This window comes from Rhipicephalus sanguineus, chromosome 1 (assembly GCF_013339695.2).
Source record: "Rhipicephalus sanguineus isolate Rsan-2018 chromosome 1, BIME_Rsan_1.4, whole genome shotgun sequence".
In the NCBI taxonomy this organism is placed as follows: Eukaryota; Metazoa; Arthropoda; class Arachnida; order Ixodida; family Ixodidae; genus Rhipicephalus; species Rhipicephalus sanguineus.
In genome coordinates this window covers 111,355,944-111,379,997 of record NC_051176.1, presented here as the reverse complement: position 1 = coordinate 111,379,997, position 24,054 = coordinate 111,355,944, and the positions used below count along the sequence as shown (strand labels likewise).

Here is a 24,054-nt window from a genome sequence, read left to right as displayed (position 1 = left end):
TGGGCAGGCACTCATCACAAGGCCCAGTGATGATGATCGCGCTGGACTGAAACTGTTGAAGATGTCGTGCAATCTCATATCACTTACACATTTTAGCGACAGCAAAGCAAAGCCCTGTGTCGTCGAGTCATACACCACATGTGGCGATGCAAACGTTGAGCAAGGAGAGCACAGAGGATGTGCCAGCAGCTCTCCTCCAGCTCTCCACACAGCTGCAGGTTCTTGCCGGCTATGCCCAGTTTTGAGATACAGTGCAATGAATGTAACCAATAGGGAAAATATGCAGTACAATGCCCAACAACTGCACTACCTCCATGCTCTAGCGCATGCTCGCTAACCCTTAACGGTAGATGTGAAACCTGCAGTTGTGTCAAAATGACACAAAATAAGGTCAAAGCACGGGGCACTGTGGCCGCCTCACAGACCGATAAACATGCTGTGCTGTCACTGCCATTGCCATGAGGGCAAGTTCAGGGTACAATCATTATGTGAGTGCAACCCTTGTGCTAGTAAATACAGTATTCATGTCAACAATGTAACAGTTCTGAAATGCCATCATGTCATATAAAGTTTAGGTGTAAAAACAAGACGTAAGAAATGAAAGCACGGAGCTCCGACTCGTTTTCAAATCAAACTGTGAACTTAGTGCGGTACACTAAGCTGGCTGGATGAGGTAAAAAAGAGGACCATGTTAAAAACCTTCAGAGCTGCACTACTTGGTAGCCAATAGATACCAGGTCTATTCAGTTCACCTGCACCAGTTTACAGTGCATGGCACCACAGTCCTTGATTCTCCAGTGCACTGCACCGCTGTCCTTGATTGACAAGCAGTGCTGGGGTGGTGCTGCTATGGTGCAGCAAACTTTTGCACCTCCTTGCTAGATGGCATTGTCCTTGTACAGCTTGAACGCAGATGATGCATTGAACATGGCATTGCTTGTGGATGTGGATGACATCCAACACCACTTATTTGAAGTGGTGGATGAGAGCAGCATCATAGTTGCAAACTGCAGAGCGCAGCTTTATGCAGTGGCTGATAAGTAAATGAATCTCTCAGTTATTAAGTTTGTGTTGTTCGTATCTTACAGATGGCAATTATTTTTGCTACTTTATGACATCAAAGGCTTGCTGGCAGCCATTGGAACACCCAGGAAAAGTCCTAGTGCAACAGCTGAATACATCAGCTGCTGCAGGACAAGGCGGACGAGCCCCAGCGCAGAGGCTGGAGCGAACAAAAGTGACAACAGATGCAGTACCGTAACTGCAACCTGAAGTTCCACCTATGCTGTCCTGTCTGTACATTCTTGTAGTAGTTCATTGTGTTCACAAATTGTGAGCTTGCTTGATTAAAGAGAACTTGAAAACAAAATTCAAAACGTGTCATTGAAAGGCCAAACACAATCCATATTAAAGAAAGGCAGCTGAGAGCAATCTCTTACTTTTTCAAAGGAAAGAGTGTCACCTGCTGTGCCACATGTTGGCCCATCTTCACACCAGGAACATTATTACTGCAAATTAGGAACACAAACAAAAAGCAAGAGATTAGTTACTGCAAGGAGGGTGTCAACTTGAGCTTGTTGGCATGGCTTCATCTTCGGAAACAGCGCGAGCACACGGGACAAGAAAGACAGACAGGACTTTGCGCTGGCTAACAACATGAGCGTTTATTTCGTGCGAACACATATATACGCTTCCTTGGAAATAGATAAACAAGAGAGGATGAGGGAAAGGGAAAGGGGAAGCCCTACGCCTGCGGTTTGTGCCCTGCAGGACTGAGGTCGTCTATGAGATACCAACGTCCTGCGGTGGCCGCTACGTTGGGCAAACAGGGCGTTGCATTAATGATCGGCTGCGAGAGCACAAGAACAATCTCAAGGACAAGACTGGAAGCAATCTGGCAATCCACTGTGCCGAGTGCGGTTGCACTCCGAGTTTCGATCAGACGCGTACCTTACGCAGATATCGTGACTGCCACGCCCGGGAAATATATGAAGCGTTCACGATTCATTCCATCGGGCCATCATGTGTAAGCGCACCGTCCATCGCACTAACCAACAAGGAGATTATTTACCTCCGTGATTGATCTTTGCTTTTTCATGCATTAGTCACGGCGCAGGCGTAGGGCTTCCCCTTTCCCTTTCCCTCATCCTCTCGTTTACCTATTCCCAAGGAAGCGTATATATGTGTTCGCGCGAAATAAACGCTCATGTTGTTAGCCAGCGCAAAGTCCTGTCTGTCTTTCTTGTCCCGTGTGCTCGCGCTGTTTCCGAAGATGTAGTTACTGCAAATTAGGAACACAAAGAGCAAGAGATTGGTTATTGAAAAACTAGGTATAAATTTTCTGCATTAGTCTTACCTGGCCATTTGATTGAAAATCCAATAATTGTCACTGTCCCTTTCCAAAACCAGCGTTGGAAACTGGATGTGCTTGGCCTCCAGCTAGGATATGACAACAAAAGAAAATCATAAGGAACTGTCTTATTTCATCTGGCATAAAGCAGAACAGATAATCAGCAATTGTCATCCTTCTATCAGCATTAAGAACCACGACATATTCCCACTTGTTGTCCCTACTTGCAGATATTTAAAAAATTGGCACATGTACTTTTCATTTTTTAACGAAATCGTGTTTCAGCAACTAAAACTTTTATGTGCGTTATCATGCAGTGCCAGCTGCGCCTGGATGTATTGGAGCTAGAGCACTGCACGAGCCGCGATTCTTGGCCCGTGCCCAGCGCTGGTCCAGTTTACCTGTCTGAACCTGGCCCGGTGACCCAAAAGCGTGACCCGGGCCCGGCCCGAACCAGAGAAAAAATTTCACCTACCCGGTCTGGCCCGGCCCGGCCTGGCCCGACCGATCAGGCTCGACAGGAGCCCGAGTCAATAGTCTAGGCGGTGTTGCCCGAACATGGAATCGACAGCAAGACGTTTTAAGTAGCTAATATCTACGCTCTGTTGGCACATTTTTCGCAAACAATAATACTTTAACCTATGCTAATTCCTTGTAGAAGAGGACCTCACTGTGGAAACTGTTGAGCGGACATACTGGAATGCAAAGCATTTCTTAGCGAACTCTTGGAACTTTGGGCGTTTCTACCTACCTACCTACCTGCCCATCCACCCACCCACCCACCCACCCACCTACTGGAGACTTCCCCCACTGCAGCAAATTTCGATGTCTTTGTGGACCTCTGCAGAATGAACATAGCTTTCCAGCTCATCCCTTCATTTCTCTCGTTTCCTAACATCGTGCCTTTCTACAATATCATCTTTAAATCTCCTCTTTGCAGGCTTCTCCTTCCAGGTTTCAGCAGTGTATATTACATACGGTTTGTACCGGTCTCTTTTTTTTTCCATATTGTAATGGTGTATGCCCTCCTAACGATGTTGTACCAGTGGCCATTGGACTATGCAGATACAACTGGCAGTAGGTGGACGAAGCGATTTCGATCTATTTTCGGGGTTCGTTCCAGTTTGGTGATAAAGACGCGAAAATAAGGTTCTCGATGCTTACTAATTGGATACATATGGTTCGAGTAAGGGGACATCACCCAGCACGGAATTCGTAATTGTCTTTTTTTCAAGCCAGATATTTCATCAAGCGAATGTACTTAGCCCCACGCCTTGTTTAATTAATGGACCTATGCCATTCCTGCACATTCCAATGCTGTTGTGGAAGTGTCATGTAGCTCTTGCCCTATATACCGGAACAGATGAAAGCTCAGGCTTTATAATCAGGCTGTGCATGTCCATTTCGCGTCACACGACCACTGGGAGCCGTGATGGAGCCACGGAAAAAGAATGCCTTTATAGGGATGCAATGTAATGGATCTCCGTGCAGACCTTTCGTTTTTAGTGCACGGCTGGAACTTTCAAGAATGTTTCCCCGCTTTGAAGCTCTGTGATCGCTCTTGTGATAAGGTATAAGTATAAATTTGTAATATTACATTTATTACTGTGATTACAAAAAAACAATTGGGATATAAAATAACAACTACAGTGATGCTACCGAGGACTTCTGATTTGGAGCAATTTTTGGAGCAGCAAAATTTCTTTTTGGAGCACTTTGGAGCAGCAAAATTTTCATCTTGGAGCACTTTGGAGCAGCTAATTTTGCATCTGGGAGCACTGGAGCAGTGAATTTTAGATCCTGGAGTGCAATACAGAAGCATATTGCATTAACATTCAAGCACCTGAGTATTATTATGGGGCTCTTATGAAGGCTAGAAATATTTCGATTCATTGCAAATCTCATGGAAAAAATCATCCCAGGAGCATAGGCATGCGCACAGGGGGGGCGGGGGGGGCAAAATCTGCCCCGTACATTGACCCTTGCGATAGCAATTATATGGACACTCTCGGCGGATTTTTGCCGTCGCCGTAATTTTCCGTATAAAGTCCAAATTAATAACATCACCACGTGCATTCTAGCCGCGGGTAAAAGCTCGTGAGTGCTGGCGACGAACGCAACTGAAGCGGAGATTAAACTAGCCGGCCGTCTGTCTCCGCCGCACGGACAGCGCATGAGATAACATCTTCCCGCGTGCGGGCCTGCCGTCGATTGCTCATCAAACAGAGAGGAAACGCCCCGCCAGTCTTTCGTAAGGAGCATGAAGGGACGCCAGGGGAGCAGAGGGGGGGGGGGGGGCATCGTTCGAAGGGCGCAGTCGCTTGCGCGCGCGCTATCTCGAGGCATCAGGAGACGGCTCGTAAACTTGCTGTGCTCTCAACGCTTACTTCGCGTGTAGAGAACTCAGAGCAAGAAAACGCTTCGGTTCCTGGAGGGACCATATTCCCTTAAACCAGCGTTTTGTTGAGTTACGCGAGATCGGATCCAAAAGAGTTAGCTGCTAGTCTTACTTCGTTTCACAATACAATTTTTTGGTAACGCATTCATTGCTTCGCTCTTAAGCGAAACTGAGTTTTTTTAACCGTTAGCTATTGACCCCCGAAAGCGAGGGGCGGACGTGTAACATGGCGTAGCCGCTTCACTGTGGGCCGTCAGCGACGGGCCCGCTACTGACAGCTGCGCATTTGCCGCTGCTCCGAACAGGAGATATGATTTTACTAATGAGATGACATTTTTAAAAAAAGCAAGCAAAACATTCGAATTGGAACCCTAGCACGTGAGCTCGAAACGGCAGGGCCTTTTAGGGGGTATTTACCGCAGAGTGATTACAAACTCGGACATGCTGGCGGAAGGAATTACGAAAAGCGTTCTAGATGAAGATCCATGGATAAAGTATATCTGAGGAAAAGTGTCAACGCGTTTCCACCGTTCGCGGTGCTCCCATAAACGCGAAGCAAAGGAAAATTCGATATTGTCCTATATATCCACTGCGAGCGATCCCAGATTTCATTCCGCGATGTCCGGAAACAGAAGTGACAGACATTTTAGCCGGCACTTCATGTAGTTATTACTGAACATTGCTTTCCTTACGTGCCGTGCGACGCTTGAACGAGCTATCAGCAGCGTTTTCTGGAACAGACGACGTCGCCGATGAATCGCCGTCGCACTTTCTCGCTACCGATAGGCCTAGACATCACGAGCCTCTGCGGAGAGCGCGTTTTGCTGTCGAGCCGACTTGCAGAACAGAAGCTACGTCGGCACCGTGCATGGAATCGTGGCTTACACGGAACGCACGCGCGAGCGCTATTTATTCAGCTGAATAATTCTTGGTCAATGATTGCGACTTTATTGGCAGCCCCAAGATCGAGCTGCACATGTTCTGACGCGCCGGCGGTGCGATTGCCGGTGATAGACGCCCCCAAACCCGAGACTTTGGTGCAGTTTGGCGCTAATTTCGTCGATATTATCAGGATGGCGCAGTAAATACAATTTGGCGCACTTTGGCACAGTTGGCGCAGGAGTGGAATCACTGCAACTAATGCAAATAAAGCACAGCATAACAAGATGGTAACTATATAAGCGCGCGATCCATTTACTTTTAGCTTGCCCATTTCAGATAAATCAAGTAGCCCCATATGCAAGAAGCAAAAGAAGTTCAGTACTTGTCCCTCAAAACTTTTTAAAATAGCTTGCCCCCACATAAAAAAAAAATCTTTTTTTTTTCCCGAGATAAAATGTGAGTAACATATCTGTATGCAGAACATATGTGGAACAATCTTAAAGGGGCCATGACACCCAATTTTTTACCATAATATGTGTTATGCAGGTTAATCCTTGTGTGCACAAACAAGCTGGTGAAATTTTAGCGCATTTGGTCGAGCACTTAATCTGTAATAGGATATTTTTAGAAACATGCGAGCGGCCTGAGAGTCGGGCAACACTGATGCACTCACAAGACATGTCTAGAAGTCGGATTTTTAGACGCTAAAGAAGCATGTTTTAGGCGCCAAAAATAGGCAGGCAAAACATGTTTTAGGCCTCCAACATTGTAAATGTCTGCACATTAATTTTTACATAAGTGCAAATAATTTCAAAACAAAGATGTGCGCGACCTGTATCTATGACAGGACAGCAAAAAATGTTATTGTTTATGATGGCACAAAAGTGCCAGCAGTTGAACATAGCCGTGCAACTGTCCTTTCCCGCATGGTTTGCAGAATACGGTATCTCCTTTAACCCCTTGAGGGTTTTCGCCGTACATGTACAGCAGAAGCTTCCTGGTACCAAAAGGTTTTCGTCGTACATGTACAGCATAGCGTTTATTTCTAAAACGCGCACCTTTTTCGATCATTTCTCTTGCTTGGCCTGTGCTGCCACACTACTGGAATACGTGCAATTTTTTTCATACGCCGATGTCTCTCCGTCGTATTTTTTTTTTTGCTTCCCAAAACGGCGCGCCGACTCGCTTGCCCATCCGAGCGCGTTCACGGTGCAGCTGGTTTAAAGTGCGCGCCTTTTTCGGTCATTTCTTTTGCTTTGTATGTGCTGCCACGCTTCAGGAAGACGTGGAATTTTTGTCATGCGCCGATGTCTCTCCGTTGTTGCTTTTTTTATGCTTCACAAAACGGCGCGGCGGCTAGCGCTTGCGCAACCGAGCGCGTCCACGGAGTGGTTGGTTTCAAACGTGCGCCTTCTTCGATCATTTCTCTTGCTTGGAATGTGCTGCCATGCTTCGGGAATACGTAGAATTTTTTTAATGCGCCAATAAACCTCCGTGCGCTGATGTCTCTCAGTCTTTTTTTTTTTTGCTTTTTAAAGTGGCGCGGCGGCTTTCAATTGCGCATCAGAACGCGCGCGTGCAGTCCAGCAGGTTTCGGTTTCGTCCTTCGGGTGGTTTTCACTTCTTGCGCCCGCAAAGCTGATGGCTTTTTGGTTTCTAATCTCTCAAAGGGTGAACACTTGTTACTCTCTCGTTTATTGCTCCCCGGGGCGCGATTACATCTGTTTCCGTGCGGCGCTAAATTACACAAACGACTCCGCCGTGATTGCATTTCCTGTTTTGGGGTCTCGGAAAAACTAATTACGTCTTGTTGGCGATAAGACGAAGGATTACTGTAGCTTTTTCACTCCTTTTGCTTTCCGGATGGGCGCACAACCATACAGTTTTCTTGCGCGCGCTCACTGACGCAGTTCGCTTACACTATGGAAGTGCGCGCCGGTTGCTCTGCTGCTAGTGAGCCGAGCGGCGATTCTTCCGACACGGATTATTCCCGAAGTGTAATTTTGCATGGCTGTGAGCTATGTAAAATGCAACGCATAATCTTTATTTATAAAAAATCATGTTTTTTTAGGATTTCGCATGATGTTATTCATGAACAAACCATGCATATGTAACAACAAATGATTTTTTTTGTCACTTTACGGTCACGAAAAAAAACTTTAGACAATTTTTTTCTTAAATAGAATCGTCTGAAGAATTTATTTCAGCAACAAAAAATTACATATTTTTGGACTGGATTTCGCGAAAAACTTCAACCCTCAAAGGGTTAATTAACGCGATAGCATTAAAGAGCTCGTTTCACAGAAATCCCGGTGTCTGTGTCGGCATTGACAGTCATGAGCGAAAAATCGGCGTTAGACGTGAGCGAAAATTCAAGATAGATGCAAATAATTAAATAATACAAATGTTTGGTGCAGGGGCGTAGCCAAGGGTTTGAACCCCCCAGTTTGAACCCCCCACCCCCAAGGGCTTGAACCCCCCGAGTTCGGAGGTTCAACCCCCCCCCCTCGAAAATTTTCGATTTTGCTTGTATATATATATATATGTATATATACACACACACACACACATTGTGGAGATAGGTTTGCGAGACGCTTACCCTACGAGGCGACCGGCAAGGGACGCGACGTTCTCCACTGCCACAGCGAACAAAGACGCTACGGCCGGGTTCGTCGATTCTCCGGCACGGCGCAGAAAAGGCACTCGAAGGCAGGAGGTCAACAACACACGGGTTTATTAAACCAAGATGCAGCACAGTACGACAGTCACGGGCTTGCAGGCCGTAAAGGGAACTCCGCAAGACCGATTGAGTACGCTTGCCAGCGGTGCTACGACTATCACACAAAGGGCAGCAGTCGAGCACACGAACGAGAAGCCGCCTGCTAGAGCAGCGCGTCAACCTCTCGTGCTAGCCTGGGAGCATCTCTATCGCGGGCAAGCCCGCACGAGAAAGAAGCGAGCTCAAGGGGGAAGGGGGTTGTCACTAGCGGCCAATGAAGACAGGCGTTGCGCAGTGACGTAAGCTAGCTTGGTGGCGTGAGCATGTGAGCATGTCGAGGCATGCCCGGACGCGTGCCCTCGCGCCGGGAAGCTGACTCATGGCTCGCACCAGACAAAGAGGCCTGGCGCTGCCGCCGTGGTCTGCCGATTAACGGGGGTTCCCGGCGCTCGAGCCGCGCGGGGCCAACACGCGCGCTAGCTGGGGAACGAGGCGCCAAAGGGGAGGGCGCGCTCGATTCCCACAACGTACACATACAAATGCACTCACAAACATACATAAAGTATGGTTGAACCCCCCCCCCCCCCCACCAAAAAAAAATTTCTGGCTACGCCCCTGGTTTGGTGGCAGTGAGAATCGAACCAAGGCTTTCTGCGGGGCAAGTAGGTGTTCTGCCACGGAGCCACGCCAGTGCTTGAAACTGCTTAGTAAAAAAAACGCTATAAGAATGTGATTAGTGGGTGGAGTCTCATTAACGCATGTATAATATTGCATGGCAAAATCGCTCCAGGCGTCAAAACAAGTTAATTGCGCAACAAGTGGGTGGTCTGAAGCTGCCCACAAAGTGTGCAGCTGCGCAGGTGCATGTGGCACTTTACGGACGCAGAGTGCATACTTCGCCAATTTGCAAAAGGGAGAATTATGGTGAGGTGGGCACTTAGCAGCTGTACATCCAGTAGGCATTCCAGGATAGTTTGAAACGACCAACGTTACGCGCACAAAGGTTCCTTTCCTTGCGGCACGGTTGAAGGCGATGCGCATGGGGCCCGATTACTCTATCGCGTTCTACTCTTGAAGGCGAAGATCAAGCGTCCTCCATGTTTTTCTGTAGCTAAGTGCGTCAAGTGTCCACTATCGAATTAACACTCCTGGCTCTTTTTCTTTTCGGCATGGCTGAGAAGGGCAGCACAGGAGCAGATAGCCAGACCACTAAAAGACCAGAAGAGAAAGATGCCTTGTATTGACTGGGTCTAATCGCGTAGTAAATTTCTCCCCTGTCGGTGAACACCTTAGGAAGTAAATTACAAGAAAACAAAAGCCACATGCACATCACATTCTTCTCTCTTGCTCTTCACTCTCCTTTCCCCAGACAGCTCTCCACGGTTTCGCATTCGCCAACCACTCGCGCCATGTCCGCGCGGCAACTTATGGTGGCCGGCACGTCCCATTTCACTGCTGCTAGCAGTTGTTTTCCGGAAGGTGGTTGAACTAGAGGACTAGGTTGAACCCCATAGAGTTCCAAACAGTAAATATTGCCCAGTAACATGAATACAGTCTAAAACTGCAGTCGAAAGCAAAATTTAAGTTAAATAGTGTTTATATAGCTGCAGATTTTGAAAGTAGGCATTTCTAGGCACTTAAATTCATTTAGGCACTACAAAAACCCTATGAAAGCCCTTCTTAACCTCTAATTCTTGCTCATATATCAAAATTTGGGGATAGCAGCGCAAGGAACAAAATACGCATTCGCCTAAAATCCGCCCTCTAGTCATGACATAACAAGCTTCTTGCTGGGTACGTCAAGTGTCCACTGTCGAATTGGGCGAGCGCCTGCATTCTGGTATTCGATTTTATTCCATGGTCAACTGCATGTGCAATCGAGCTATTTCAGCTTTGTTAAGTTTGACATTGAAATTGAATGATATACAGCGGCTGATACTTTGGGAGAAGACTACTGTTTTCCTCTAAGGAGCACATGACTTCACACATGCCATGGCAAAATAGTGGTCGTCTGCAGTGGGCAGGGTTTATAGCTGATGACTTCTAGGGCTTATTTGGCACTGAAATAGTCTTTTACACTCCATTTTTCGTATGAGTATAGGCGCAATAGACCCTCCAATTCTATTTTTCGCTGAAAACAGCAAATTGTTGGGTGACCATGACATGGCCCCTTTAAGAACTGAGAAAAGTCCAAGCCCGGACCGATCCGAACCCGCCACCTCAAACCCGGAGCTCCAGACCTGAGCCCGGCCCGGGCCCACTGTGAAACTGCTTTACCCGGCTAGGCCCGGGTTTTCGGGTAGGCCCGAGCCCGTGCAGTGCTCTAATTGGAGTGTACCAAAATGTTTTATATTGTTCTACCCAGATTACGTGCACGACGCGAACAGTAAAGTACATTCTGTAAGTTTGTGTAAGTGTTTATCTTTATTTAGAATAAATGGGACGTGTGGCTCCCTTTTAGTGTGATCATGAGCGCACTGGTGTAATTCTATATTGTGTGCCATTCTAGCCCTATAGAGCTTGGCACGAGCACGGCGCGGCAGCTGCAGTAACTATGCAGCTCATTATGCTCAAATCAGCCAATGGCCATGAGCCAAATAAAGCTTATGGCATCATTTGTCGACAGAAGGGCGATTGACTTCCAGCGGACTTTGAAGCCTAATAGTTAATTCCATGCCGTGTGCTGCGCCATAATGTCTGGCTCACATGTTCGGAGGAGTCTCGACAGCCAATCGGTAGCAATTTCTGACTATGTTCAAGAACCATTGCAGGGCCCCTTAAAGGCAAGAGTCAGTGCTGGATGCAACCATCGTCAAGGGGAGAGGAGGTAGCTGTGTCACTTTTGTTTGTATGGAGTTACTGTAACCACTTTGATTATACAAATTATGAGAAAAGTCCATCGGTGGAAACGGGGAGAGGGATGGCTTCCGAAGCAATCATGGAAAAGCTGTTGGTGTGTCTGATGCCAGACTAAGAATATTTTAGGCCAAAAAGGCTAAACTGACCCTTAGGCAGGCGGAACAGTGAACTTTGGTGCAGCTGGTGCATGCTACAGCCAGGTGCAGACACACAGAATTGTGGAAAAATGGTGCAATCACATGTGGACCACCACTGCACTTGTGAGGTATGCCAGGCTCAACGCACAGGAGATCTAATGCAAGCTAGCTTGATGATGATGATATGTGATGTTTAATGGCGCAAGGGCCAATTGATGGCCAAAGAGCGCCAGTTCATGAGACAAAGGATGTGAACAATGGTTGCGGTAAGTAGCTGTATAGGGGCCTTAAAAGTCCTCGCGCTAAAGGCGGGTAAAACATATATATATATATATATATATATATATATATATATATATATATATATATATATATATATATATATATAAAGGAAAGCAGATGATTTCTCAAGGGCTCGTTTATCTTTGTTAGACACAATATTAATGAGAACTAACAATAACGCCAAGGAAAGTACAGGGGGTGTTATCTGTAGTATTTAGAATATAAATGTGAAGAAAGTAAAGTGGACGAAAAGATGACTTGCCGCCGGCAGGGGACGAACCTGCGACCTCTTCGAATAACGCGTCCGATGCTCTACCACTGAGCTACGGCGGCGGTCATCCTCCCGTCCACTTTCTGGGGTATATATGTTGATTTAAACCTAGGAGTGTTAGTCAGCGCCAATCGCAGCCATGGCGGCAAGTGTGGAACACTCTTTTTTTTGCCTGTTGGCGTCACGTAGCACGTGATCTTTTTACAAGTTGGCAGCTGACCAATAATCCCTTGCATACTACCTGAAGGCATTAAGTCTGCCAGGACGAGACCCTCGCTATGAATGAAGGAAAGCAGATGATTTTTCAAGGGCTCGTTTATCTTTGTTAGACACAATATTAATGAGAACTAACAGACAATAACGGCAAGGAAAGTACAGGAGGTGTTATCTGTAGTATTTAGAATATAAATATGAAGATTATATATATATATATATATATATATATATATATATATATATATATATATATTAAAATCATGAGAGTGGCGTGAAATATGTGTAGTGGAATGAATGACAAGTGGTCACAAGAATAAAACTATGGAGATACTATGACATCAGCACCATTGCCTCGTCAATTCCCTTGAGTCCAAGGGCCACGAGGCAAGTGCTATCTTTAACGTATTCATCGCAGCAGCGACCTCTGTTTAGAGGCCGTGCTATGGATCACCTTGATATATGACATGAAAACTCTGTACATCGTTTAAAAAAGCAGACAGTGACTGATATGTAAAAAGCGGGTCCCTACCGATGAACATTGAAGGATGAAGTGGATATTGCTGTCAGTAGGGTAACGAAAAGTGCTTTTTTCTGATAGCATCGAGTTCCTTGCACTGGATAAGGACGTGAAGGACAGTGAGTGGCTGGCCACATCTATCACACAAAGGTGGCTCGCCACCGGACAGAGGTTGTGTGTGTGTGTGTGTACTGTATGTGTGACCAATCCTAAGTCTGCAGAGTGTAACTTCTGTGTGGCGTAATTTCGATACTGGTGGCCAATTACCCAGATGCGGTTTGACAACGTGTAGCTTATTTCGTGTATGCATATCCCATGTGGTCTGCCAAAAGGCTCTGAGCTTTCTTTTCAGGAAGTGTTTTAGGTCTAATGGGGGAATAGCTAAGGATGTATTGTGACTGTTTTCGTGGGCGGATGCTGCTAGCTGGTCCGCCAACACGTTGCCTTAAATCTCGCGGTGCCCTGGCACCCAGCACACTACGACATGTTGTTAGAGTGCGTAGATCGTGCTTAAAAGAGAATACAGCGAGACAAAGACGGGGTTTTTGTGTACTTTTCAGAGTTTTTAAAGCTTTTACCACGCTTAGAGAATATGTGTAGGTAAATAACTGCCTTTTGTAGTTTTAATTCCTGAATGTGTTTAACGGCCGCAAGTATCGCGTAAGCTTCTGCCGTGAAGATACTTGATTCAGGGTGTAAAATACCGGAATCCGTAAAGGATGGCCCAACGGCTGCGTAAGACACAGAAGTATTGGACTTTGAGGCGTCTGTAAAGAATTCTGCACAAGTGTATTTGTGTTGTAGTTCAAGGGAGTATGTACGGATACAGTTAAACCTCGTTATAACGAAATTGAAGGGCCGCCGCGATTTGCTCGTTATAACCAATATTTCGTTATAGCCGCAGCGGGCATTTACTGCAAATATTATGCGCTGTACTTACCGAAAACAAATAGCGGGCGAAATAGCATCTCGCCGCACGCTGGTACGCAACAAAATAACTGCATTCCGCAAATAAAAAGGAAAAGTCACACACCTATTTTATTGCACTTCAACAAAATACACAGCTCGCATTTCAAACAGCCGTAGCTGCAAAGAAGTCCGTAATTGGACGTTGCTGCATCTTCCTGATGCGAACGATGGCTCGCTCAGCTGCGGCTGCAATGTTCATGCCATCTTCGCCGCCCTCGTGAGCGCCGTAGTAGCGGCGCAGTACGTTCACCGCGTCTAATGCCTCCGACGCTGTCGGCACGTTGGACGCTTTTGGCACGCTGTCGGCACGTTCGTCGGCAGAATCATCGTCGCTGGTCTCATCCGGATCGTTGACAGCGCGCACAATATCGTCATCCAGGAGCTGTTCCGTTGCCACCACTTCCGAGTCCGCACTCACATAGTCGCAAAACGACTCGCTGTCAGGCACGACACCGGCATCACGAAGTGCCGTCCATGATGCTGCGACTTCGTCTGATGTGGCGAAACCGTCTGGCGTAGCGGGCTCGTCTAATAATGGCTCATCGCTGGCGTCTGGTGCGGCGGCAAATGAGGCATGTCGAAAGCAATTTGCGATCGTGGTCGCCGTCACATTCATCCACGCCGCTTGAAGCATTTCGAGTGCAGCGTACAAGTCAACATCGGTGTCCCGCTTCATCCTCATGTTGAGCAGGAGCCTGTCGATCAGGCGCTTGCGGTAACCTGCCTTCAGCGACATAATCACGCCTTGGTCAAGCGGCTGTATTTTTGCTGTGCAGTTGGCAGGTAGGAACAGCAGCTCGATGTTTTTGAGCGCGGCAGCGGTGTGGTGGGCGGTGCAGTTATCTAGAACAAGGCACACTTTGCGGTTCGCCTTTGCCAGCTTCTCGTCCCATTCGCAAAGCCATTTTGCAAAAATCTCCCTGGTCATCCAGGCTTTGCGATTGGCCGTATACTTGACTGGGAGCTGCCTCTTCCCCTTAAAGCAGCGGGGGGATGTGCTTTTGCCAATTACGAAAATTGGCAGCTTCTCAGAACCAGTCATGTTTGCACAAAGTAGCGCAGTGATCCGCAGCTTACTTTGTTTGCCGCCATGACACGGCTCACCTTTGAGGGCTAAAGTCTTGTGCGGCAACATCTTGAAAAAGAGAGCGGTTTCGTCCGCGTTAAAAATGTCCTCCGCGCTGTATCTTTCTAGCAGCCGCACAATGTTTTCTTTCGCCCACTTTGTAGCCTCTGCTTCGTCGACAGATTGCGATTCGCCGCAGACCACTCTCCCGACAATGTCATGGCGCTCCTTGAAGCGTTGTAGCCAACCCGAACTTGCTACGAAGTTGTCATAGCCCATGATGCAGGCGAAGTCTCTTGCTTTTGTTTGTAGCAAGGCGCCGCTCACAGGCAGATTCACGGCCCGCGTGTCCAAAAACCATTTAAAAACGGCCCTTTCGACCGCTTCAAAGGCAGGAGCCCTCATCCTTTTAGCGCTTCCTTTCACGCCACGTGCAACAGCGTCGATGATGGACTGCTGCTTGCTTAAGATGGTGGACAGTGTACTCGTCGATACGTCAAAGTCTCTCGCCACTTTGCTTTTCTTGGTCCCCGATTCGACGGCTTTTATCATAGCCGCCTTCTGATCTAGCGTTATACGCTTTCGCTTCCCGCCTGGCGCATTCATGTTGCTGGAATCACGAGCGCAGCACGTTAAAAGCACGACAAAGGCACTGCGGAAGCACTAAAGAAAAACACGCACGCAAAAACAACGCGGCTCACGTCGGCGAGTGACAACACTTGCAGTGGTTGCAGCGGTTGCAGGCGCGTCGCGGCCTTGCGCACCGAGGCGCCGAGGCAACCGAGGGGAAAGTGGGAACGGGCTCGCGGGCGCAGAGAGAGAGAGATTGTGAAGAGGAAGGGGCGCTCTTTTCTGCAGCCCTTTAGGGAGCGCGACTCAGCACCATGAGGAAGGAGAGAGGGGGAATATAAAGAAGACAGAGAAGAAAAGGGGGCGAGATGTTCGCGGAGTTGCCGAGTCCTCGGCTGTCGGCGGTAGCAAAGCGGATACCAAGCGGCGCACGTGCAACGCCCTCTCCTCCAGAAACGGCGTGCGCATGGCGCGCCCTGGCGCGCAGTCAGCTTTGCGCGCCTTGCTGGAGGATGCGCGGCGGGAGTTTTGAACTGCTAAATAGTTGTCGCGTTGAGCACCATCTCAAATTCGCGTTGTGCACTGTCGTGACATCGGCTCAAAATTTTATTTCCTAGCAAAATTTGTTCGTTATATCCCATAACAGGCAAATTTTACCTCGCTAAAACGAGGTTTTTAATACATTGGTTTCTATGGGGACTTTCAAGGGGAATTACGATTTGCTCGTTATATCCATTATTTCGTTATAGCCCGTCTCGTTATAACGAGGTTTAACTGTATGTGCAATAGGCACGTGTTTCGTTACTTCCATGAAAGAAAAATCGCAGTCTATAAGCTGCCACCGCCACGGCGGTAGCTGTGCAACGGGAGCCAATAGACAGTGTTCGAAAAGTGGCACACCCGTTTCCTCAGCTAAGCCCCTCACACGAAGGAGTAGGGCTGTCGAACCGAGGGACGGTGGTCGAAAAGGGCAGAACTAGATAAATCATTTATTGTGGGGAGTGAGGGGTGTTCCTTGTCTGCGTTCACTTTGAGATAGTATAGAAACGATATGTAGGATCGCTGCAGGTGGAGCGACCACTCGTTCGATTCGACGTAGAGGCTTTCCACTGGGCTGGTGCGAAAAGCACCCGTAGAAAGACGAATGCCCGAGTGGTGGACAGGGTCAAGCATCTTCAACGCGCTTGGTGTCGCAGACTGATATATTATCGCCCCATAATCTAGGTGCGTGCGTATGAGGCTTTTATAAAGATTCATCAGACACTTCTTGTCACTACCCCACGTAGTGCGTGACAATATCTTTAAAATATTCATGGTTTTTAAGCACTTGTTCTTTATATACTTTATTTGTGATATGAAGCTTAGTTTCATGTCTAGAATTACGCCGAGGAATTTATGCTCCGTTTTCACAGGTAGCCGCTGACCATGCAGATCAATGTCCGGATCGGGATGGAGGCCTCTCTTTCTTGAGAATAATACGCAAGTACTTTTTTGCGGGTTAATACTGAACCCGTTCTCGTCTGCCCATTTGGTTACCTTGTTCAAACCAAGTTGCACCTGCCGCTCGCACATTGAAAGGTTGAAAGATTTAAAACCGATCTGCACGTCGTCGACATATGTGCAATAAAACATATTCCGTGGAATACACAGACGTAGGGAATTCATTTTAATAATAAAATGTGTGCAACTCAGGACACCACCTTGCGGCACTCCAGTTTCCTGGACAAATATTCGGGACAAGGCATTGCCCACTCGAACACGGAATGTTCGATTGGACAAGTAACTCTCTATTATATTTAGCATTCTCCCGCGTACACCGAAGTGGGACAGGTCTCTTAATATTCCAAAGCGCCATGTGGTGTCGTAGGCCTTTTCCATATCGAGGAACACCGAAAGGAAGAATTGCTTGTGGACAAAAGCGTTGCGAATTTGTGCCTCGATACAGATAAGGTGGTCAGAGGTAGATCTACCCTCTCGAAAACCGCACTGGTATGGGTCAAGTGATTTGTTTGCTTCGAGGAAATGTATAAGTCGGCAGTTTATCATCTTTTCAAAAAGTTTACACAGGCAGCTTGCTAGTGCAATGGGCCTGTAGCTCGCAACAGAGGATGGGTCCTTGCCCTGTTTTAGAATAGGAATAATAATGGCTTTTTTCCAGGCCGAGGGGATCTCGCCTGAAAACCAAACAGCATTATATAGGGAAAGGAGGGTTTTTTGTGTTTCAGATGGCAGGTGTTTCAACATTTCATATACAATACGGTCGGAGCCTGGGGCGGAATTATTGCAGCAATTAAGCGATGCTTGTAGCTCAGCTATGCAGAAAGGTTCATTGTATGCTTCGTGTTTTGCGGATTTATGCTCTAGTTTCTCTTTTTCGATTCTTGTTTTGTATCACTGGAAAGCTTCCGTGTAGTGTGACGAGCTCGACACCTGTTCGAAGTGTGCACCTAGGAAGTTTGCCTGGTCTTCCAAGCAGTCGCCTTGTGTGTTTACTAGAGGAAGTGAGTGTGCTTGTCGGCCTGCTACCCTACAAACCATGTTCCAGACTTTAGCCTCCTGTGTATATGAGTTAATTCCCGATAAAAATTTCTGCCAACTTTGTCTTCTTGCCTGTTGGCGAGTTCTCCTGCCTTGTGACTTTATGTTTTTAAAACTGTCCAGATTCTCGGCTGTCGGTGAGTCCCGAAGCAGCCTCCATGCTTTTTGTTTTTTGCGCGCGTTTCGACACTCACTGTTCCACCATGGCACTCGTCGTTTGCCGGGTAGTCCAGCTGTTTGTGGGATACACTTCATTGCAGCATCAATCAAAAAAGCTGTAAAGTAGTCTACAGCTTCATCTATGCTTAAAACACGCATGTTGGTCCAACTTAAGAGAGCCATTTTACGAAACTGTTCCCAATCGGCATTGTCAATTTGCCATTTGGGAACCTGTGGAGGACATTCATTAGCTATTGGGGTGCTCAGAACTATAGGAAAGTGGTCACTTCCATAGGGATTATTAATGACTTTCCATGTTAGTAGGGGCAGAAGTGATGGAGATGTGATGCTGAGGTCTATGGATGAGTAGGTATTGTTCGCGAGGCTATAGTATGTTGGCTCTTTTTTGTTCAAGAGGCATGCGCCGGAAGAGAAAAGGAACTGTTCAATGAAACGTCCTCGCGCATCGCAGCGGGAGTCACCCCATAGACAGCTATGCGCATTAAAGTCCCCAAGTACAAGGTAAGGTTCAGGGAGCTCATCTATTAAAGACTGGAATTCATGTTTTTGGAGGTGGTAGTGTGGAGGTATGTAGAGAGAGCAAATGGTGACGAGTTTGTTCGAAAGAACTGCTCGAACAGCCACTGCCTCAAGGGACGTTCGAAGTGGTAGGTGTGTGCAAGCTACTCCTTGATTAACTACAACAGCTACACCACCGGATGACGCCACAGCGTCATCTCGGTCCTTCCGGAAAATAATGTAACTCCGTAGAAAGTTGGTGTGTTTGGATTTTAAGTGTGTTTCTTGTACACACAGCACCTTTGGTGTATGTTTGTGTAAAAGTTCTTGGACATCGTCGAGATTTCTAAGGAGTCCTCGGACGTCCCATTGTATAATTTGTGCTTCCATATTGGAAGTTAGGTAGTGCTGTGTGTACAAAAAGGAAGTGAGTGTTGTTCAGGTCGAAAGTTAAAGCTCAAGTAGCAGGGCCGTCGTCGGGCCCCATTATCGGCTTTTTGGTTTTCTTGGTGCGCTCCAGGGAGCTACACTGCTCTTTCGGTGCCAAGGGAACCGGAGTTGTGTCCACTGCCTCGTGTGAGGCACTGGACGCCCGCGTACGCGAGCTGCTGGCTTGTTTTTCTGACCTCGCCTGGCGAGGCGTGGTCGTGAGACCAGACGACTCTGGAGTCGCCGGGATCTCTGGCTTGGCAGGTGGATACTTCGTCTGGTGTGACGAAGTCTAGGGCGCCACCGCGCCGGAGAGCGATGTGCTCTCCTTGGTCTCAATGGTACCGGAGCTTGTAGTGGCCACCGGTGTGGTCAGATTCAAAGTAAGCGGGGCAGCCGTCGCTGCTCCTACCATAGGGGCGGGTGGCGTTTGCCTCGGCACGCTGCGCGTGGTCCGGGCAACCGCGATAGGCCGCTGTGGTGCTGCCCCCCGTCGCACCACTTCGGCAAAAGATGTTCTGGCTGGAAATGACGATGAAACTCGCTGTCGTGCTTCGCGGAACGTTATGTTTTCTTTTACTTTTACGGTGAGCATAGGTCGGCAAAAAATGTGGAGCTCACTCAGACTCACTCACGAAACATATCTTACCCTTAGAGCTCACTCGGACTCAGACTCACCAAACATTTCCTCATCCGGACTCACTCGGACTCAGACTCACTATAATTTTTCTCAACCGGACTCACTCGGACTCAGACTCACCAAAATATAATTCACTCGAACTCACTCAGACTCAGACTCACGGCTCGATCTGAGTCTGAGTGAGTCTGAGTGAGTCGACTCATGAGTCCGCTAGTCTATAATTAGCCTTTTTCTACCATAATGTCAATGCTCTTTAACGCCAATATCTCGCATAAGCGGTGCGCTACTTAGCACCTTTTGATCTCGTACCTTCAAATACGAGTTATCTGACTTTGTAGTTCAATAAGGACCGTTTTATTGAAAGAGAAGACTCAATCAAGATATTTTTATCAGTAACTTCCCATGAAGAAGTTTGCGGGGGGAGGTCAACGCACCTCCTCCCCCCCTCTCTCCTCATCTCACGCCTCTGATCAATAAATATTGAGCTGACGTATGAACGGTAGCGCGTTGACGTATGCGGGACTACACGTGAGTATAAATGTGAGCCGACATAAGGCTGATAGTAATGCTGAAGTTGAGTAGACAGGACCATAGGTCGGCAAAAAATGTGGAGCTCACTCAGGCTCACTCATGCAATATATTTTGCCCTTAAAGGGCCCCTCACCAGGGCACATAGCAAATTTTAGTTAGACTCTGGAAGTTGTTGTGTGCCGAATGAAGAGCAGTATGCCGCAAGAATTTTTGAAATCAGTTCATTACGAGCTGAGAAAAAGAATAATTTGTAGTGGCGCGAAACCATGATGCGAGGAGGCGAGTTTCAAACCCTTGCCACTCGCCCCGTGTAGCCTTAGCAAGCCAAATCCCTTCCTTACCCTCTTCACTTGACACATACGCATGAACACGTCATGCGCATGCATGGTCACGTGCGCATGACGTGCCCGAGCCAGCCCGAGCACGCGAGCGGCGTTGCACAGCCGCTACCTTTTTTTTTATGTAGCGGCCGTGGGCGTTTTGTCGGCGTTCTCTGTGGTGTACTGCCTGTTTCTGCGAGACGGGGCATGAAAGTTGAGACATTTGTACGGGCACGAGAGTGGCCGTATCATGAGCGAGTGCCGCACTAACGTTTACTTGGACGCGGTAGAATAAATGAGCATAACGAGTGCTCAACGCGTAAGAACATTACTTTCGTTTCCAGGGCTGGCGTCTGCTCGATGCGCTAACCGCGGGGACACGAACGCATGGGAAAGGGAGGCACATTAGCCCCGCATCTCGCTGCAATTCACGAAAAAAAAAATGAAAAAGACGCACACATACCCTTTGTGTGTCTCACTATTTCTCTCAAGTTTTATTAATCTATTCAACCAACAAAGTACACAAACTACGCATGTCGTGTCAAATAATTGTCGCAGTGTCACGTGCTCTGTTGGCGACGTCAGAGCACAGTCGTCTACGTAGAGCAGCGGCGTCACAGCACTACCATCGACGTAGGGCCATTTTCTCATGTACGTCATCCCCTCATTCTCTAAAGCGCGTGCCCGCGAGAGGAAGGGCAAGCAGCGTTCACCTCGAAATTTGACCCATTTCCGCGGCACGTAGCGTTGCAAATTTTGGCAGACGTGATCGTGAACGCCCAGTGTATGCATTGCGCTCGTCAGCTCAAAATTGTCAAACCTGGTGAGGGGCCCTTTAAGGCTCACTCGGACTCGGACTCACCAAAATTTTTCCCAACCGAACTCACTCGGACTCAGACTCACAAAAACTTTACTCACCCGGACTCACTCAGACTCAGACTCACGTCTCGATATGAGTCTGAGTGAGTCTGAGTGAGTCGACTCATGAGTGAGTTTGCCGACCTATGACGGTGAGTACTTCTTTCTCTTTCTTCCAGGCCGGGCAGGCCCTGGAGTACGCAGGGTGATCACCTTCACAGTTCGCGCAGTGAGTTTCATCGCCAGCGCAGTCATCAACAGAATGACCCGTCGTTCCGCATTTTCCACAGGTAAGCTGTCCTCGGCAGCTCCGAGACGCGTGACCAAACCTTTGACATTTAAAGCATCGCCGCGGGTTTGGAATGAAAGGCCTTACAGGGAGTTTGACGTAGCCGGTTTCAATGTTCTCGGGTAGTGTGTTGCAGGCAAAAGTAAGGATCAAGTGCTTGGTCAGTATTTCGGTGTTGTCGCGCCTTATTTTGATTCGTTGGACATGAGTGACACTTGAGTCTTTCCATCCATCTAGTAGTTCTTCCTCGCTGAGGCCAATCAGGTCCTCATCGGACACTACACCTTTGACACTGTTCATGCTCCGGTGTGCGCTCACAGAGATCGGGAAATTTCCGAAAGCAACAAGGTGTGCCAGATTGTCGTACTGCTGCTTATCTCGTACTTCTAGGAGTAAATCGCCAGCTGCCATTCTTGTGACTTTATAACCAGTTCCAATTGTTTCTCTGAGACATTTTGCAACGAGGAATGGCGACATCCCTCGTGCTGACTTAGTTTCATGTTGACTGTGTATGACATGGTATTTGGGAAATGATTGTTTCTGTTGCTGAGATAAGTTTAGCGTTTCATCGGTGCGCCACCGTTGGAGGGAGCGATCAGTTGGTGAAGGGACAATATGTGCCATATAACACGTGAAAATTTCGGCAGCGATGGTGGCCACCCACCAACGAGCCCAACAAGGGGACGCTACAAGGTTGGATAACGCTTGGAGACGCCAGCCATGCATCGCTGCTATAACCTAATATATCTAACCAAGGTTGGTTATTTACACCAGGTTAACCCTTGCTGCCCAGAAAAATGGAAGTCAAAAGAAGTGAGGAGAAGACAGGACAGATCAAAAGTGACAGAGAAAGACGAAGATGTGAGGAGGGAGAGAGACAGGAAAAGGCGACTGCCGTTTTCCCCTGGGTGGGTCAGCCCAGGGGTGCCGTCTATGTGAAGCCGGGGCCAAAGAGGTGTGTTGCCTCTGCCGGGGGGCTTTTAAGGTCCAATCACCCGGCGTCGGCTCAACCCCCAGGATCCCCTTTTCCCCGGACACGGCAAAGCCACGCACGGCTAGGCGTGGGAGGGGGTCGAAACCCCTCCCCCCCGTTAGCTCGGGTCCGTGGTGTCGCTACACACCAGACGCCTGCTTGCGCAGACGCCCCTGCGGGGAATGCAAGCTAGCTTGCCTACATGTTGTCTGAGAGGCAACGATATGCAGTATAAGTGCCATCACAGCATTCAGTACAAGGCTTGCGACTGACTTGGACAAGTAATACTTTTCAAAAGAAAACATGTAATATGCCAGGCTCCATCTCACATGCACACAACAGTCGATCAACACCAGAATAGGTGAGATAGAACACTCGTACATTTTCTATTTAAGTAAGAACTAGCAATAATAGTAAGAACATTTGTGACAGCTAAGAACATTCTTGCAGTCACAAAATATGGCAATACAGCCCAACTGCCCATGCTTGTAATGTAGCTGATGCCATTGCAAAGAAGATAGCATGCGATTTCTTACTCTTTCTGACATGAGACTGTAAGCTCCCTGCTGCATGCAGCACAATAATAGTTTGTTCATGGAAGGCTCATCTGCAGACCGGCAACGCTAAAAGGTGCTTCATGGCCCATTTGAGAAAGTCGCACAAATCTTTGGAAGGAAGGTAGCACAGAAAGGACAGTGCTGAGGAAGTCAATATTATGTGTACTGTTTTTGCACGAGATATCTCCCGTCCAGACACCTACAAGCAGCCTTCTCAAGTACACCATTTAGATTATCTATATCCTAGAGAAAGGACCCAGATAATTGCTTAGTAACCTTAACGTTATTAACAGGCACGGTTTATGCAAAAAGCAGAAAGCTGAGGCTGCATGTACCCTTTGCAGGATCACATCCGAGGGCCATCCAAGGAGCTGGGAGACATTAGCGGTGGTTACGTAGGGCATGTCCTCATAATTCACTACCATAAGGCAGTAACCAGACTTGAGGTGCTCCCTGAAAAGAAAATGTAGTGATTGATTATGCGTTAGTGTGTTAAGAATGGTTTGCCGATGGGCAAAAGTTTGGCTACGTTACTTTTGCTGATGAGGTAAGTGAATACCATCCAGTGCCTCCTCTATTTTTTCAGTGCCTGGGCGAACGCTCTCCTCGGGCTATCGAGTGCGCGCTCCGCCTCCGCTCGCCACTGCCGCGTGGTGGCGCTGTGCGAGTAGACTACGGGAAGCTGGTGCTGAGCGGCCGCGCGTATTACGAAGCTCACAAATTCGTGTTTCCATCGGAGTGTATTTGCATTGGTGCTTCTCGCAGGTTTTCACAGGTATAGGGGGATGGAAAGAAATACAAACATAGCTGCGCGCTGTTTTCATCACGCCCTGACCGTGGTGGCAATAAAAAGACGCTAGATTGTCTTTGATTGTATCATGAAGGACTCCGTCTGTTCATCAATCATCCAGGCTACAACCACTAGAAGATAAATGCGAAACAGCAAGGAATGTAGGTGTTGCATGTTTGCGTTTCTTTCCATCCCCACTGTATGTATTCCGCAGG

General features: G+C 47.8%; 1 protein-coding gene across 2 annotated transcripts in view; it reads right to left on the bottom strand.

The window, feature by feature from the left end:
* The window catches only part of LOC119396069 (uncharacterized), a 189,906-nt gene that overhangs the window by 40,636 nt on the left and 125,216 nt on the right, over positions 1–24,054 (bottom strand). For both annotated transcript variants that reach the window (XM_037663142.2, XM_037663152.2), the window contains exons 15-17: positions 23,385–23,502; positions 2,357–2,439; positions 1,440–1,508 (exon numbers count right to left, since the gene is read on the bottom strand). In XM_037663142.2, coding sequence (XP_037519070.1) covers positions 1,440–1,508; positions 2,357–2,439; positions 23,385–23,502 — 270 coding nt within the window. The remainder of the gene's footprint in view (positions 1–1,439; positions 1,509–2,356; positions 2,440–23,384; positions 23,503–24,054) is intronic.